This window comes from Anticarsia gemmatalis, chromosome 22, assembly GCF_050436995.1.
Source record: "Anticarsia gemmatalis isolate Benzon Research Colony breed Stoneville strain chromosome 22, ilAntGemm2 primary, whole genome shotgun sequence".
Lineage (NCBI taxonomy): Eukaryota > Metazoa > Arthropoda > Insecta > Lepidoptera > Erebidae > Anticarsia > Anticarsia gemmatalis.
This window is the reverse complement of record NC_134766.1, coordinates 854,235-874,157: the sequence shown is the minus strand read 5'-3', so window position 1 is coordinate 874,157 and position 19,923 is coordinate 854,235. Positions and strand designations below refer to the sequence as shown.

The 19,923-nt window shown below is 35.9% G+C and overlaps 1 protein-coding gene across 1 annotated transcript; it reads right to left on the bottom strand.

The window, feature by feature from the left end:
• Nucleotides 1-12,830: 12,830 nt before the first annotated feature.
• LOC142982845 (tubulin beta-1 chain-like) lies at nucleotides 12,831-19,410 on the bottom strand. The gene is made up of 2 exons (XM_076129539.1): nucleotides 19,250-19,410; nucleotides 12,831-14,552 (listed from the first exon to the last, which is right to left on the bottom strand). Exons 1-2 carry the CDS (start codon nucleotides 19,304-19,306, stop codon nucleotides 13,266-13,268), a joined length of 1,344 nt encoding a protein of 447 aa, XP_075985654.1. The 5' UTR covers nucleotides 19,307-19,410; the 3' UTR covers nucleotides 12,831-13,265.
• Between the last annotated feature and the right edge of the window lie 513 nt (nucleotides 19,411-19,923).

Sequence of the window (19,923 nt, the reverse complement as noted above, 5' to 3'; positions counted from 1 at the left end):
AACAAATAATAATTCAAAAATTAAGAGAATATAAGAAAGAATAATTGAACCTGGTTATATTATTATACTTTAAAAGAAACAAAGAATTTGTTGTATATAATGTTAGAATATTATGGCAACACAAATAATATTGTTATGTTGGCTAATTTATAGTTCATAAGTTTTCTGTTGTTACGGTTGGCTGCAATGAATGTGTGTGTTCATTCTAATACATTCCTGCCATGTGCAAATACCATTCTGAATAAAACAAAGTTATAAAACAGTTAAAAGGTTTCATTAATTATTAGTTTTCTACATATAAACTACGCTGTACTTAATCCGTATCATTGCATATTAAATAAAGCTTGAAAATAATATTTTAAGTTGCGACGGTGATACTTAAGATCACATTGTGTATATGAAATTCGGTTAACAGTATCGACTGCTCTTATCGATACGAGCACAACACCATTTTCGCTGCTGCTTTCTCATTGGTCGACTGCCGCCATGTCGCGATCATGGCTGCCAACCTAACAGAAATAATCTTCGCGTCCTATTTTCGTAATAATGTTCATTTTTTCTGTAAAATGTATAACAAATGAAGTATTGGAATGTAGAGGCGAATACATTATGAGTAGGTATAATTATTTTTTTCAACGATTAAGTGTTTAAAATATTACAAATGCTATATTTTTAACTCTGAGTCACAGATGTATCGATTCCGTATGTTGGTACTGGTGATGTATGCCGAGCACGTCATGGCGCCGGCCGGCGAAATAAAGACCAACAAAAAAACGTAATTAGATTAACAATATTTATTGTACCTAGGTATAACATTTATCGGAATTCAAAGATTATAATACACGCAATGAATACACTGGATTATTAAGCAACTAAAAGATGCTTTCACAAAAAATAAAAAAAGATGAAATAATAATTTATTTTCCACAAATCTTATTTTATTGTCCGAATACCGATCTTAGTGTAACCTACCTAGGCACCTACCTACCTACCCAATTATTTTCCTTCCCGTTATTAACGATGGTTTACTTACAAATACCTACTGGACTGTGGGTGCAACATTAATTAGGTGCCTATATTTTTCTCGTTCGAAGTTTTTAAGTGGTTCACACGAAATACATAATATAGATACGATGCTTGTGATTAAATAGCAATCCTTTTTATAGTAATATAAGATTCCTAATTTTGAGCATTGATTTAAACCTTTAAATTGCATTAATCGCAAAATTTTCATAATTATTCATTTAACGATTTTATTCAGGAACAATAACGCCATCTATATTTAGATTGAGCCAAGTCATAGTGTACGCCGTGTGTTATTTTTTTGATATATTATATATATTATTTCAAATATCCTTATTTTTTATACACATGTATAGTATACAATTAAGTTCGTAACAAAAACCAGTTTCTGGAAATTATATATTATTTTAAATCGTTAATTAGTTTATATACCTAGTATGTATAAAACAAAACATAGGTACCTAGGTATATTTTATTTTTTCCTAACGATAAATTGTAAACCGTTGACCTACATGTAACCGCTGTTGATCAGCTGTTTGAACAATATACAATATGCAGAATATTGCTGACTGTATGTCTACTGATTATTCGCTATGTTAACATTTATATCATAATGCCTAGGTATATAAAATATTGTTATTTTGATATAGGTAGGTAATGTAGGAAATTGGACACAGACTTTTTATATAACATGACACGGTTATTTTTTTTGAAAATTGAGACATATTTTTTCGTTACATTGGCTAGGTTGAAAACCTATGTTGACTTAATAAAACACATTTGTACAATATTTTATATTTTAGTACATCTTGTGAATATCCAAACATAATAAAATTATATTATAAATCAACATTTTAAGCCGTGGGCTTATTTAACCCGAGAATAGGATGTGCACAATCGTGTGATTTTGAAAAACAAAATGTCTTACATTCTGTATTTAAAAAATATGCCCGTAAGATGAATGACAATCCAACATTTTTTTTCAATTTTATAAAACAGGCATAGGTGCTTTCGCATTGATCTAGTATACAGCAATTAAGTAGAATTTCAGCTTCATCTTGCTATAAGTCCCACATTACCGCAACATGTTTGACGACAGGGACAGGGAGTGGCCGGTGCAAGCTTCTGCAAAGAAAGCAGAGAAAGCACGTTAACAATGCACACACACTGGCCGTTGGGTATTTTATTATATTATTTTCGAATCGAGTGTTCAACAAATACAAATATGGCCACCAAGAAACTTTTAGAAGCACAGATCATACGCATTGCGGGTTTATTTACTGCATATGAAAACTATGTTCGTGCGACTAGAAGTTAACTTATTTTCATATAGGTATCTCATATTCCTTATATTTATTAGTATCTAAATACGACTTTTCGGTACGAATATAATGTTAAATATTTCTTTAAAAAAAAGTATTAAAAAAGTAAGCAAAGGAATCACACTCTCATTCCAATAAAATTGTCGATGTCTGCATTAAATATGTCCGCAATTTGTCGGGTGTGTCGTATGGGCCGATACCCGGGTGGCGCAGTGACGCAACACCCGGGCGCGCCGGTCATTGCACCGGACATTTTAAATCTACCTTGTTTCTAAAGCTGTTATGTGTTTTCAGAAACCGGCACTACGTTGAAAGTCTTTTACCGAATATAATTGGTTGAATTTTTTTCCTGTTTGTACCAACAAAAAACGTGTCATTTTTAATAATTTTATATTTAGTAAAATAGCACATTCTTTCTTGAAAACATATCTAGGCAGCTAGATAGGTGCCACACTAGTAGGTATTCAAAAGTAAACTTTTTATAAAACAAAACAAAAAATATTTTCGGAAAGGTTGAATGCCGAGTGGGATCATGATAAGGTAGATAAGGCCAAATATATTGAAAATAACTTTTGTAATGCCAATAAAAAACAAAAGTAAATAATAAAAAATAAAAATCTAATGGCATTTAATACTTTTTTGGCTGCCTGTGATCAGCATTAACTCTAAAAATCTGAATTTGAATCTATACTAATATTATAAAGCTGAAGAGTTTGATTGTTTGTTTGTTTGTTTGTTTGAACGCGCTAATATCAGGAACTACTGGTCCGATTTGAAAAATTCTTTCAGTGTTAGATAGCCCATTAATTAAGGAAGGCTATAGGCTATATATCATCACGCTACGACCAATAGGAGCAGAGAACCAGTAAAAAATGTTACAAAAACGGGGAAAATGTTGACGCATTCTCTCTTATGTTGCAAGCGAAGTTGCGCGGGTCAGCTAGTAACAAATAAAAATATTTCACCTCTTTTTTTAAACGCCAAAATAAAGATTAAAAGTCATCTGTTCTTGCGATCAATTAAAATTATACTATCTCAAAATTCTAATAGGTAAGTAATGATTCCAACTCGTATTTTTATACCAATAAGAATATGCCAAAACAACTTAAACTCATTCAAATAAATCATATTTGATTCCAAATGTCGTGGATTCCGGTTTGAAGTTACATCGACCTACAAGATTCTAGTTAGAACATACTCATAAAAATGAATTAACTTGACGACTAAACCTTGTCTATCATTTTTACATCTGGTACCTATACTTGCTATTTTATTTATTCGTCGTCAACTATTAGGAACCCCAATAGTAATCAGTAACGAGAATCATTAAGAGTCAAAATATTATGCAACAATTTTACTCATTAATTTAAATTTGTTATCCCAATGAATTACATCTATCTGGTACCTACAACATAGAAGTATAAGAAATAATACGATAAAAATTGGAGACTTAGCTCTTAAAACATATTGATGTGTAGATTATGCACAGCCAAATTCAATAATTTTATTTTTCAGTCTAGCAACTCTACTTGCGTATCACATAGTTTTATTTGGTCCTTTTTTAATATAGGGTCTTCAATGTTTACAACAAATATACTAATAGAAATAAAAACATATTATACCTAGCCCTATGGGAAAAAGGCGTGATATTACGCCGGTATGTATGTACTAATAGCCACGTTGTTCCTGATCGGTATGTCTCACAAGTATTTCTATAATGACGTAAGTTACAAGTGCTTCATGGTTTAATGTCGTAATGACGTTTGCGGTCTCACTGCAAGGAAGGAGGCTTCCGCGACTTCTAAGAATTCTTTTTATCCGACATTTCTTATCTACAGGTTATTAGTTATTTGAGTTTCTATTTAAAGTTAAAATATAATTAAATAATAGGTTATTAATTAGGTATGGTTGTGAATGAGGCAAGGAAAGTTTATAAGGATCGTACCAAGTGGCGTTATTTGGTTCCTGCCTATGGAAAAAGGCATGATTTTATGTATCTTTGTATTATATTATTATTTATGTAAGCTCATAGTTAAATTATGTTTGTAACGGTAATATCATTATGTTATAGAAAATTAATCAACCGATCCCGGTTTTTTTGCAATGTGTCAGCCATTTTTCGACCCCGTTTTTTTTAATATGGCGGCTCCTATTTCCAAATTTAATACAATCCAGACATGAAATAAAAGAGTTAATTAAACATTATCACGAACGTGTTAATTACGAATGTGTCTGTCTCTATTGTAGTTATTACACGCAACTGGGATGTTTCACATTCTTTTTATTAAATACACAAATATTTTTTTCACATATTTTATCATATAAAGACTTCTTAGATTAGATTTCCTGTCGACTTTCTACTATATAAAGACTCAAAGTATGAAAAACAAATCAGCGCCCTTAGCGTTTTCCGTGGGAACTATTTTCTTCAAGTCATTTTAAATGTCAAATGCTTGCATGTCTATATTAGCGTAGGAAACCGCGATGCAGGTACATTTTATAAGGACAATGGCGATAATAAAAAGCACCGTATTTATTTTTGCTTTATTCATACATACTTATATAATCTCCCATTTCCCTTGCCTTATTCACATCCATACTTTTTGTTATACATGACCGCCGGCTTCCAGGTGGTGTATCACCGGGTGCAGTTGGATATCAGTATTTTACATGGAGCGACTGCCTATCGAACCTCCACAACGCAGTTACCTGGGTTATAACACGATTATTTCGGTAAGACTGGTTGTCAGACTTTTAGGCTTCTGACTACTGTTAACGACTGTTAAAGATCTTTTCCGGGACCCACTAATTTATCGTGCCTTAAATCAAATGTATAACATGGTCAGTGGTCACCCATCTACAGAACAACCTCGGCAAGCGTAGCTGACTTACGCTTTATTCATACCATCTGAATACAACATTACTACAATATTGTATATTTTTCAGCCGATAGGTAGCAAATTAGCACAATCGCAGTGTTAATACAATGGCTGACCATCTGTTCGTCTGTCGGTGTACGAATTTCTCTGCGTTGTGGCGCCGGCATCGTCTGGCGATATTTACGTGGGACACGATGTACATTGACTGTTGTCTGCAATGAAAATTTAGCGAACATCACTCTCACGACCTCGCTCAGATTTCCATGACATTTTGTACAGATGCCTATCTAAGTACTACCTTCAGCTTATTTAGTACATAATATTACGTTATGACTTAAGTAAGATGATGTTGATTTTATTTTATGGCCAGTCATATTCCTTCATGCCTTACCATATTCGCCCTTAAATTTTGCAACAGTGTACAATATCCATTAAATATCTACTATTACTAATGGATAAATAGCGAGATTTTCTAATTATTCGTTCGATTGATAAACATACTTACGTTATAAGCCAGCAATGTAATAAAAACTTTCGTTTCTCTCATCACCACATCTCCATACTACCAACTTCACAATACGTAATTTCGTAAGTACATCCATAGACTATGAGTCACACACTTTCTCGTCGTCATTGATCAGCCTAAAATGGCACTGACTTGTTTTGTAATCTGCCAAGTAAGGCGCAGGATATTTTGTATAAAGCGTTAATACTCTTTCCAATAAATTAAGATTTATTCTTCAGCTGTTATTTAAAAGGGAATGGATATTCTTTATATGGAAAGTAATGTTGAAAATATACAGTCTCGATTTGGGGTGTAACTGTATGTGTGCTGAAAAAGTTAAGCCTTATTTCGTGTCTGGGTTAATGGTTATTTTGCATTGGTTTTCCATACTTATTTTTTTTTGTATCTCGTAGCTATATTATGCATACAGTTATATCTGTATTACTATATGTCCCACTAATATTTACTATATCTATAACAAATTGAAATGTTTTAGTTGCTTGTAATTGATGTTTGATTTCTAAATATCTATTAAGCATAGGTACCGCCTTCATGTACTACACTCTTAATAATTGGAGACTTTGGAAGTCAGACGTGTAGTAGATTATGAAACAATCAAGTCCACAGTGATTGAACCGTAAGGTCAGCTTGTAGTTTGTTTGTTCAGTGATGTCATGTTGGTAACCCTGCTATTTTTGGCGGCAACATCATTGTTGTGACTTGCCTGGCTTGTTTGTGGTTTAAATATGAATAAACTACATCCGTGGGATATGAATAATGGCAGTAAAGTACAGCATTTGAAGAGATACGATGTTTTTCATAAACAATTGAATGATACACCCAGCCGTTAAGTAAGTGAACTACAGTTATTTTGCCTGATTTTGACACAGTTTTTGAAGGTATGCAAAGTCCTCAGACTGCAATTGGCATGCGTGGTGGACTCAAGGCCTAATACCTCCCTCATTACGGGAGGAGACCCCTGCCCAGCAGTGACATCAATGGGTTTATTTATTTTATTTTAATAGCCTGATTCTTCCACCATTATATTCGAAAATAATATAATATTTTATGATCAAGTAGTAGTCTTTCGATTAGTTGAGCTTTGTGTCCAATGTCCATCTATGTTAAATAAGTATATTAGGTATAATATTTAAATTGAATATTTCGGAAGTTGTCACTAAAGTAACATTTAAATTAAAATCAGTCGAATAATAATCTTTTCACTTTCCCTAACTAATAAAAACATTTGCGACTCCCACTCGCAATTTACTGTATATAATTATTTCTACAACAGGAAGTTTTAAAGTGATTAACATATGATAATGCATAATAATAATGACATCACATGCAATCGGAAATCGATTAATATATAACGTGTAGGTATAGAGACATGCGTAGTGAATAAGTGATCAATCATGTAGCCGTGAATATAAAACCTTCATAGAGTATTAGAGGTCTAAACTCTAAAGTCTATTACGTAAGAAAAAAAACACTGCTCAAGTTATAGAAATGAGGGTAATACGTTGTGTATATTTATATGCCTATCTATACTAATATTATCTATACTATATATATATTAATATTATAAAGCTGAAGAGTTTGTTTGTTTGTTTGTTTGTTTGTTTGTTTGAACGCGCTAATCTCAGGAACTACTGGTCCGATTTGAAAAATTCTTTCAGTGTTAGATAGCCCGTTTATCGAGGAAGGTTATAGGCTATATAACATCACGCTATGGTCATTAGGAGCGGAGTAGCAACGAAAAATGTTACAAAAACGGGGAAAATTTTGACCCATTCTCTTAGGTGACGCAAGCGAAGTTGCGCGGGTCAGCTAGTGTGAAATAAGCATGATAAGTAATGATTTGACTTGCTTAATTAATAATAAAACTTAGGACATATTATCAATGTGTCAGAAAGAACTTGTAGTGTTTACTATACTTAATCATATGTCATTGTATGATAACGATTTGGCTTGTTAGTAGGTATTTATGCGAAGATCAGATTCTGAATTTTCAAGGCACTTGAACAGTGTTAACTAAAGATACAGTTCATAGCAATATACCTGTGTAGATAAACTCTCTTTTTCTCATTCGTAGTTTAGCAGAAAATGCTTGATAGTGATAACTAAAGTCATCTAGATTTAAATGTAGAGTCAAATTATACCATCCTGTTTTAGGGTTGAGAGGTTTACAACATGAAAAAAGGATCCATATCATGTCTCCCTATTACATTTCATATTTACAAACATTACAAAATTAACTTTCAAAGTTTTTAATCGTTGTAGTTTTTTCACCCACCTACAAACGAACCCAGCTCAATTACTAGACGGTGAATGAATGCAAGGAAGTCCAGCTAAGGCCACTAGGCACCTGTAGTGGCTGTAGTGACAATCTCAACAGGATCGTGTGGGAGACTGAATGATGGTTGCCTTGACGACGCCTTCGCTTGACAGTTTCGCGCCATTGTACACGTCATCTGTCAAATGTCATGCGCGGACGATTTAGGCCAAAGACGTATTTTAGTTGCTAGGAGTTTCAAAGTGTGAAATAGTGACTTCCTGACACGTGAAAACGGTAAGATTGCTTTAGTAACAAAGTATTTTGTGAGTGAAATCATATTATTGAGTATCGATGTGCAGAATTTCAATCAAAATCTAGGTATTTAGTCTCGCGTGGAAAAGTAACAAACATACTCACCCATACTCAGAAACTGTCGTATTTATAATTATTTGTAGGATATAGTTACAGGCTGTCTTGAAATAAGCTACATTGGCACTTTGATTCCCACACGGAAACAACATTTTGTCATAAATATTATGTTCATAGATTGGCAGTCGTCCGAATATTAATTCTTGCTTCCTTGCAAGTCCCTGTCGATCTCTCAGCAAGAGAGATTTTAGTGCACGAAGCATTTTTGTCATAAGAGAAGGAATAAAACAAATCTTTTAATATTTTGAAGTGTTTTTGTCATATATTATAGAATTTTGCGTTCATAAGAGTTGTTATAGTGTTGGCTAACTTTAGTGTTAAAGTATTTGCACAGGTGTGGCTCTGTGTGTTGATAGCAAACACTCGGAGGTGGAGCACCGTGGCGGATTTCTAGATTAGTAAGACAACCTACATTTTAAAGAGAAAATATTTTTAGACTTAGTACCATTGTGAGATAAGCTGATAGGTGTTTGACAAAGCAATTTCATTATATTATATAAACACAACTCAAAACCGCTCTTGTCTCGCGGGGACTCTTACAGACATACAAACAACGGACACAATGACCCGAAACCATTATTGTGGATCACATAAACAATTGTTTCGTGTAGAAACTAAACCACTAATTCCATTTTGTAGAAAAATAATAAAAAACGATAAACCTAATCAGTAATTACAACGCTGTACGCAATTCTCAGTTAGTTCACCATATTTCAAATCAAAGAAACAGAAACGGCTTCCTCGACTTCAGTACCACTTTGTCTGTTTCGCGAATTATCTCAGTAATCGATTAAATCGATTTAATCTCACTCTGTAATAAAAAAACATTCGTATAACAGTAAACACTTGATTGGCTGTGGTTAAGCCTACCTACGCATGATAAAAAAAACTAAATGCTTATGGTGTTGTCAATTTTGCGCGCGAAAATTTTAGAAACTTCACCGTTGATTCTTTTCGATTATTTATTTTGATACCATGACTAATATTAGTAATTACCTGCTTGGAAATGCTAATTAGTCACAAAGTTCATTAGTAGACAAATAATATAATTAATGGGAAACATACATGCAACAGGTCAGTCTATTCATATTGATCATGACTATTTTGCGTAATACCTGGGTCTCTACCATATCTATACTAATATTATAAAGCTGAAGAGTTTGTTTGTTTGTTTGTTTGAACGCGCTAATCTTAGGAACTACTGGTCCGATTTGAAAAATTCTTTCAGTGTTAGATAGCCCATTTATCGAGGAAGGCTATAGGCTATATAACATCACGCTACAGTCATTAGGAGCGGAGTAGCAACGAAAAATGTTACAAAAACGGGGAAAATTTTTGACTTATTCTCTTAAGTGACGCAAGCGAAGTTGCGCGGGTCAGCTAGTTGCCTATAAAATTAATTTGGTTAAACAAATATCAACTCTAATTCTGTACCTTCTGAAAATTATAAGATGTAAACATTACTTATATTAACATCAATCTCCTTTTACTTTTACAGTTATATTAATTGACGTTCAATATCAATATTTTATCAAAATATTTTTTCCAAAACTTACGTCAATCGCCATATTGGATTCAAAATCGTTATCCAACGTCGTTACCATCCCGCGAAAGTTTTATACTTATTACTTGTAGATAAAACTTTTATTTACGCGCAATGCAAGCTCAAGTGAAAGTAAATTTAAAATAACATGTAATTTCAACGTTTTGATTGGGCACGAAGCAGTAATATCAATTGAGGAATAAATCTATACTAATATTATAAAGCTGAAGAGTTTGTTTGTTTGTTTGAACGCGCTAATCTCGGGAACTACTGGTCCTATTTGAAAAATTCTTTCATTGTTAGATACCCCATTTATCGAGGAAGGCTATAGTCTATATATCATCACGCTACGACCAATAGGAACAGAGTACCAGTGAAAAATGTTACAAAAACGGGGAAAATTATGATTCTCTTATGTGAAGTTGTGAAGTGTAAAGTGAAGTTGCGCGGGTCAGCTATAAGGAATAATGGCGGTTCTCGGTGCAAGATGTTGATAAAAAATATCTAGAACGTTATGGTTTATTGGCTGGGAGAAAACTGAACCTTTGTGGCGTAAACTATTGTTACTGGTTTGCTAATCAATGATCTTCAATATTAAAGTTAAATAAAGGGCAATGCATAATACATAATTACATTTGCGGGAAATGGTTAAACATCTCAATTAAATTAAGTGTTAATTACAATTGATTTGAGATTAAATAATTAATTATTTGTTTAATAAACATCTCAATTCACACATAGATACACAAAACACGCTTTTTTCCCCATAGAGTTAGGCAGAGTAGGGTAGAGCAGAGACACCACTTGGTACCATCCTTACAAACTTCCTTCGCTTCATTCACATCCATACATTTTGTCATACAGGACAATAATATGATCATAGACCACAAAGTTTTTACTTTATGATGATTCCACAGCAAAGGAATCTGCGTGTAATCCAGAATAGCAATCTTTATGAGCCTATGTAGTATTTTAGCTCAGCAAGATACTATTGCGGGCGTGGACCCCTGCTGCGAGCTCTCGAACTGAGCAACGACCATAATAATCCTAACACTGCCTTCAAATAGGCTTAACAGGCTTAACTTCTGTGTATACTTCGCAAGATGTCTATAAGTACTTATTCTCTAAAAACTAAACTTTAGAAAAGATACAGAATCTTATTTTTAATGTATAATATCGATGCCTAAAGTTGAAATGAAGACAAGTTTTCTCACTTGCCAGTAGGTATTCAAAAAAAATTAATCGTCACACATTCTTAAATTGTTTATTATTGATTTTTACATGAACACCTATACGGTATAACCAGAAAGTACCTATATCGTCCCTTTAGAAAGGTATCTAAAGGTATCTATGTAATAAATGATTAAGGTTTGTCGATAAAGTTCCCTTCATCTAGCCTTTTTGTACATCAATCATCCATTGATGTAGTTGCCATCTTACACGTGTCGATTTCTTATCGTCTGCTAAATAAAAAAACAACTCACAACTCACTCGTTCAGACTAGAAACCATGATTAGTGGGCCATACGATTATTTACCTCGTGCGGAAATTGAACTCGTGACCCAGCGCGAAACGTGCGGGCATTCTTCCAACTGTGCCATTAAGGTCAGCTAACTCGCGCCGTAAAGAAATAACTACCTTGCATTTAATTTGCTGCATATATTATTTTATTAGATATATGCCTACCTACTTATTTGAGATATGCGTGAAATAATCTCATTTACGCATAAACGTGTTAAAACTACTTTTTAATTTCAAAACATTGATAATTTGTGAATATCATCGATATATAATTACGTGTTGAACATTCATTTCAAGAACTATGACCTAATTGTAACAGAATGTCAGCCATTATAGATAATAAAGTCATTTTACAATAACATTGATGCATTCATTTTTATTTATAGAAACAAAATCTATGTTCTACCTTAGCTTGGAGTAAAAAACCTTTCAGTCAGTCAACTGAAATAACGTAGGTATAATAAAACCATCTGTAATTATTTTAAATTTATTGCAGCTGTTATTCACTCGTATGAATTCGGCGAAACAACATTCAGATCTCCGTTTATAGAATTAGTTGCATATTTAATTGCGTCATCGTATCACCTTGATACAAAAGTCGCGATGTAAAAAGTTGTCCTTTGAAAACAATTGTATTCTCGACATGCAAGTAGGTAGGTATATGTACAACAATATAATAGAAAGATAAATCACATTTATGTAAATGCATAGCTTCTTATCTGTATAATTCGAATGTCACACAAACCTACATGACATAAGTTGTTTGTCTGACGAATGCGATGACATCACTGCGTTATCACCTGACCAATTTAAATTGAATCCACTCGGCCCCCTCCAATTTGTTTATTACTACAAATACAGTCTATAACGGGAATTGTCAGAGGTCTACACAAAATGGCCGTCGTATAAGTGCATTTCTAAATTTAAACCAAGGCGATGATGTCAGGTGCGTGTACTGAATATGGATTTTTTTGTTGCTATGCTAACATACATGGCTAAATGTCTTTATTTACGAATTAAAGATAATTTGTTATAATAATAGCTATCTAAGTACTTAAAGCGATTAGTTTTTTGTGCATACGTGCAGCGCTGCCACCATGTCTATAAGTGTTTTGGTATTGGGTCATAGATAAAGAATATCTTATCTGTGGATTATACAACGGCTTCCATTGCTGTTTGTTTGCGTTCTATTAAAATATTTTATAGATAACATCATTGGATTACAGCTGTTACCTTCGAGGAACTCGTTCATTACCAGGAATCATGTTAAACGATGATGTAAACTTGTCAACCTTCGAGTCAATATGGGTCTCGTAAAAAAACAAAGTGATTAAATAAAAATCTTTATTATATACATTAAATTATTGTTGAAAACAATATAATTTTAATCGTAATAAAACTTCGGTTATTGAAGCACTCAAAATCTTTAGGTATGCCCATGTTTAGAGACATTCTAACTTTATAATAAATACATAAAGAGTGTCTATCAGCCTTAGAAAATGTTCAGATCTTGCTCTCAACGAGGCCTGGCATGGATCACAGGAATGTATAATAATATTATGATGCCCTCGAGTCACGTTAATGTCTTATCCGGGATTTTAGTCGTGCATTCTGTTAAAAGTTAGAAAGCATGTCTTTTCATTCAATACTCATCGTAGGAATCATTAATGTCACTTAAATAAAAAGTAACGAGTAGATACAATGGCAATGTACTATATTACGTCGCTATGTCGCTCTGTGAGCTGGTGAGCCGCTGCGGCAGCACCTAGTGCTCGTCCACCTCCTGCTCCTGCTCTTCGTCGAACTCGGCGTCCTCGTCGGCGGTGGCCTCCTGGTACTGCTGGTACTCGGACACCAGGTCGTTCATGTTGCTCTCCGCCTCGGTGAACTCCATCTCGTCCATGCCCTCGCCGGTGTACCAATGCAAGAAAGCCTTGCGCCTGAACATAGCGGTGAACTGCTCCGAGATGCGCTTGAATAGCTCCTGGATGGCGGTCGAGTTGCCGATGAAGGTGGCGGCCATCTTGAGCCCGCGGGGCGGGATGTCGCACACGGCGGTCTTCACGTTGTTGGGGATCCATTCGACGAAGTACGACGAGTTCTTGTTCTGGATGTTGAGCATCTGCTCGTCCACCTCCTTCATGGACATGCGTCCACGGAAGATGGCGGCCACGGTGAGGTAGCGGCCGTGGCGCGGGTCGCACGCCGCCATCATGTTCTTGGCGTCGAACATCTGTTGCGTCAGCTCGGGCACGGTGAGGGCGCGGTATTGTCTGCTTCCGCGGGAGGTGAGGGGAGCGAAACCGGGCATGAAGAAGTGGAGACGGGGGAAGGGCACCATGTTGACGGCCAGTTTGCGGAGATCAGCGTTGAGCTGACCGGGGAACCTGAGGCAGGTGGTGACGCCGGACATGGTAAGGGAGACTAAGTGGTTGAGATCACCGTAGGTGGGTGTGGACAGTTTGAGTGTGCGGAAGCAGATGTCATAGAGGGCCTCGTTGTCGATACAGTAAGTTTCGTCTGTGTTTTCTACGAGCTGATGGACTGAGAGAGTCGCATTGTAGGGTTCGACCACGGTGTCTGATACTTTGGGCGAGGGGACGACTGAGTATGTGTTCATGATTCTGTCGGGGTACTCTTCGCGGATCTTTGAGATGAGCAGTGTTCCCATACCGGAGCCGGTACCGCCACCGAGGGAGTGTGTGAGCTGGAAGCCCTGCAGGCAGTCGCAGGACTCGGATTCTTTGCGAACGACATCTAATACTGAATCTACGAGCTCAGCGCCCTCGGTGTAGTGACCCTTGGCCCAGTTGTTACCGGCTCCAGACTGTCCGAACACGAAGTTGTCGGGTCTGAAGATCTGTCCGAAGGGTCCTGAGCGCACTGAGTCCATGGTGCCGGGCTCAAGGTCGACGAGGATGGCGCGCGGCACGTACTTGCCACCGGACGCTTCATTGTAGTACACGTTGATGCGTTCCAGCTGCAAGTCAGAGTCGCCATGGTAGGCGCCGGTGGGGTCGATACCATGCTCGTCGGAGATGATCTCCCAGAACTGGAACAAAAGTGTAACCGTTAGCGGAACGAAAGCAGCGTGTAGTGAGCGCGGTATAGAATGTGCTCAATTAAGATGCCTACACGAAAGCTCTTAGCGAACTATTTGTAAGTGCGTCGACGCTACTTTCCAACCGGTTCCACGTCGCGTTGAATTATCACGGGAGAGCCGAGCCCTTGCAAGTTCCATTCTAGTTTCAATGGACGTTTTCGTGATTCTATTCAAATGAAGTTTTCTAAAGGTTATAAAGCTCAATGAGCCGTCTTAAAGGTAGACAGGATACATAATACATCATTAATGAACGCTCAACGTTCGGGAAGGGTTACGCAAGACAATGGCATGAGTTATGACGACGGCTACAATAGCTCGCCTCGGCGACGCCGGTCGACGCCCACACGTCCTCCCGTATTTGGTTTATCTCTCGCCGTATAAGCGGAGAATGTCTCGAACCACTACACTTATTACTATTCAATTTTTCGATGCCCCTTGAAATCTGCGACCCGATTTCAGGGTTGGCGGCCATATGGTCGCTGTTATTTCGCAATGCAGTAATTAACAGATGTTTATTTTCTTAAAAGAAGGTACGTAATGTGCCCCTCATCGCGGACACGTTCAATTACCTGACGTAATCGCCACGCCCACAGATTTGGTGTTCAGTAGTCGGAACTAGCTTTCGGGTAACTTGTCTCAAATCTTTTGATCTTTACTGCCTTCACTGAGAGCTTGCGGCGTCATAAATCAATTTGTGGACGCTTACGTAATTGGTAAAAATGGTGAAAACATCATAGTTAGCAACACAAGGCTGTATGTGACTGTGCCGTGCTGTTTGTACATTAAAATTCAGCTGTGCGCTCGCGCCGAGCCGCGGTGTAGTGATGTCATCCGAGTGTGTGGGCACAACACAACATGTACATATATGGTAATATGACTAAGATGGCTGCCTTTTTGGTTCAGGGTTTAGCTTTAACTCTTATTTATTTAGTGTAGATGTTTAAATTAACTCGCGTCCATATGTGGAGTTAAATATTTTTATAACGAATCGATTTAAATTCTGGTACCGGCGAAATGCCTTATAGAGTTGTTGCTATCGCCAAAACATTGTAAATTTATCAGTTCATGCGCCTTTTACTGCTCTCCTAGCTTAGAAAAGCAATTTAGTCGAACATTTATGGAGCTACCGGGAAATATAAAACATTTTATTGTTTAAGTTATAACTTCTACGAATAGTGCTGATCATTTCTTTGAAAATGTAATATTTTAAAGCAATTAGAAAGAGCGCCATTCTTGACGTTTGAATCGCTGCAGATATTAAGACGCTAATACAGTTAATTACAATAAAAACTGTTATAAAAAATCCAATCCACAATACACGTCAATTCATCAAGACTTTCAAAGATGACATTGTAATGATTTTTAATAACAGCGAAAAGTGAAAGGTAGACGGTTGGAAAGGCTGCTTTCTTAGTAACTAGATAGAGCAGGCGAGTTGAAAGTATCGTGTGAACAGACGAAGGGAAACTATGGTGGCTGAGTAATGGTTGCATGCTCGTAATACTATTACTATTGTGTGCGATTTCACCTACACCGTTGCTTTTATGTTTCTGACAGTTTTGCTTTCCAAGTTCCAAATTAGAACAGTGAACTTTTGTCTACGGACGCGGAAGTGAAAAAAAAAACTCTAAAGAAAGAATTTACATAGATTATGTTCGTATGATTTTCAAAGAAGGTTGCGTTTGGTTAAGTTTTTCAAAGTTACGGCTATCGGGTGAAGGTATTTCCTGCAGTTAATCCATGCTAGATATGCATGCTTTATATTTATATGTTAACGGTAGTTCGCATGCAGCTATGGCAGACTATGGCGCTATTTTTAACTGGGCATCGACCGGCAGCCGTCGGGCCGTTGACCTCTATAATCTATAGCCTCTATTGCCAAACGTTGATAAGACACAAGACTCTTATGAGTTCAATTAATGTTGAGAAGGAACAGATCTCTTGCTTCAGATTGAAAGCCCTTAATATTTGATTGGGCAATCGTCTTAGCTTTATTTAACTCGTGTGATTGTAAGATGAAATTGATACGTTGTCTATAACTAATTGGATCACTTGTCATTCATTTAGCGACTAGTTTTGTTTTTTTGAGATTATGATAAATCGTACTTTTTTGACTTTCATTTGAACTCTAGATATAGATTTTTGTGTTCAATATTTTAATATAAAACCTGTATTTTGCTCTTTATGCAAGTGTTGTCTATTTTTATATTCTAACTTGATTTATTACATCGTCTATTTAAAAGATTGCTTTGACAGTAAAGACATTTTTCAAAGATTTGTATTTTAAATAATGCAAATGCTTTCAAAAGTATACGACAATCTAAATCAATAAATATTATTAAAATAATGGCCTGTAATAAAGACGAAAAAAGAGGTCGTCATAGTTTTTTACTGTGATTACCTCGGTCGGTGAACATGCTAAATTGTTGGTCTGATTTTAAACAAAGCCGGTAGTTATGGCCTTTTCGGATGAGTAATGCATTGTGTTCTATTCAATAGTAAATAATATGTTACGATTATTCCTTTTAACGTACTACAATGATGGAATTCCAATGCAAATAGTATAGAAATACGTTTTTACTATTTAAATTGTACATTTTTTTAGCGGGAAAATGAGTGAGTATTTTTTTTTCAAAATGGCGTCTTTTTCCTTCATCGCAATCTTAACACAGCTGTTATATCAAAAGTAGGTGTTTGCATATCTCGTATTTAAATACCACAAGACGGCATGATTCATATTCTGACTAACAAATGAGTTACAGACACATAATGCGAGACTTGATCAATAACAATTTATATAAGGATCTCCAAGTACTTTGACGTTATTGCGTACGTTCTGAAACTGTTTGAAAGGGTTTCGTCAATAAACACTCTTGTATCGATGTTCTTGATCTGTCAGGAATGTTCTTTCAAGTTATTTTAAGGTTTGTTTTTGGAGTTGCGCATGCGTATGCATATGTTATTCTCGATGTAATTCTGGCGCCCTTTCGCGCAAAACTTTGTTTGTGATACCTAAATCCATGTTAAATCTAAATTTAATCAATGTATGTATGTGAAATTTGTTTTTATACGGCCATAAATCTTTATTGCAAATAAAATGTCAGAAAATAGGAAAATACATTTCTGAATATTTTATTTACAGTTATATTGAAATCCAATCTGTATCGTTTTACATTTCATTACACGACTGAATCAAAAAGATTGATATTTGTAATTGGCCCCAATAAAACAATCGGACTGTTCGCCGAAGCGTATTGATGACACAGCTGAAATATTCTCTCAAATCTAGAACAAAACGAATCAGAAAAAAAATGCATCGAGCATAGATAAATATGGAGGCGCTAGACCATCGTATGCACGTTATTCATGCACCAACGAAGTGCGGCGACTGTGTTGTTAGTTTCACTCGTTTATTTTAATAGGAAAGCATTTAATTGCAGGTAATTTGCAAGCGATTAACAAGGTATTTAGGTCGTTCCTTATCTTGTTATCTGGCTTAAAATTTCTTTTGGCGTAAGAAAAGGCGGGAGTGGCCATCTTGCTTTGTTTTTTTTTCGATATAATGCCAATGTTATCGAGTGCAGTCGTCAAGAAATAAATACACTGCACTGATATCGTATAAGTAGGTATTGAACAGTTGCTTAGTCCTGAGTGGCATGTCTTTTAATGGTTTTGTAATGCTAATAGCGACGTCAATGGCTTACTTAGATTTACATAAGTAGTCTCAGACTAGATACTTATGTTACTGTCTAGAAAGACAAGAAATAATGGTCGTAAAATATTAAAAAGAAATGCAGACGACTTTTTTTATTGACAAACAGCTTTTTGATTACAGAGGAGTTTTAAAATGAGTTTCTTTTTGCAATTTAAAAAGATAAAGATTTATTTACGACTTTGAAACTAATAGTATAATATTTGGAGTAATCTGATGATTTTGAACCGGTTTGTATTGATAGTCTCGTGACTATCGACCAATGAGGTTGTACCACATATGTGACGTATGTGCTTAGTGCTTAGTCTGCCGGTGAGCTACTGTCATTGTCCATTTTATTGCCGAGTTACAGGTAGCTGAATAACTAATTATGTAAATGACCTCTACGTATATTACCTCATAACCAGTTTCAGCATTCTGAAAACTCTCTAAAACTGAAAGTCTTAGTAGTAACGTTAGTAATACTGTTCATAGCAACAACGTAATTGAATATTAGATAAAAACTGTCTGATCTTAAGTCGCAGACGAGTTTTTGTGCATTTATCTCATGACATTGTCTTTTGTGACCTTAAGATAAAAACTTTTACTGATTGTTGTTGACTCAAACATGGTCATAATGTTGATAGTAGGTACATGCGTGTGAAGGGTGACAGTTGTGCCCTCCTTCCCTACGCGTTCAGCCGTACAAATAACTTATTGTCTATTTCCGAATAATGAATGGAACTATGCAAGAACACGTCATTCAACAGCTGACCTCGATTTTGTATGAAAAATTACAAAACATAATTCTTAGAAATAACTTAACTCGGTAACAACACACGGCTAAGTACAAATCCAATTGGATTTTCTAGCGAATTCCACGGTAGAGATAAACCGTTAGCGACCGTTAGTGGCCGGCAAACCTAAAACGAAAACAATACGCGCTAATACATACCTTAGCTCCAATCTGGTTACCGCACTGGCCGGCTTGGATGTGCACGATTTCCCTCATTTTGATTTAATAAAAAATATTTGTAATAAATAACTTATACACTATACGCGACTCTCGCACAACACAACTCGCAGATTTGATCAGCCGGCCGGCCCGGTGGGGATTTTTGAGGCACGCTTCGCCTCCGCGCTGCGGTGTGATCGTGCGCTGTGATTGGTCGAGAGCGCCGCCGGTCCGCACTGCTGCCAACTTCATAGCGTACGAGACGCTTATCAATTCCAAAATGGAATCATCCCACATTTCTATACATGGATATTGTCGCGATTGTATTGATGGGTGACTTAAAACATTTTAATGCTCTCTTTTGTGCGATAACCATTTGACATGCAAAAATTGGGGTTGTTTCTTTTTTCTATTATTTTTGGTTCCGTTTGACATGATTATTTGTTGGTGTGTGATCGTGCGTGTATTTATAACTGGTTATTTTTGCCGGCTGGCCATTAGTTGTCGTGTCGACACCCTGTTTAACCACCCTTAAACACGTAAACAATAAAATAAATTAACTGCGGTCTGACATGTAATATACAAACACAATACATTACATGCTTATAATAATATTTGTAGAGTTAGTCATTTCACGGCAATGCCATAGATAATCATCTATTATTTATTTGTTT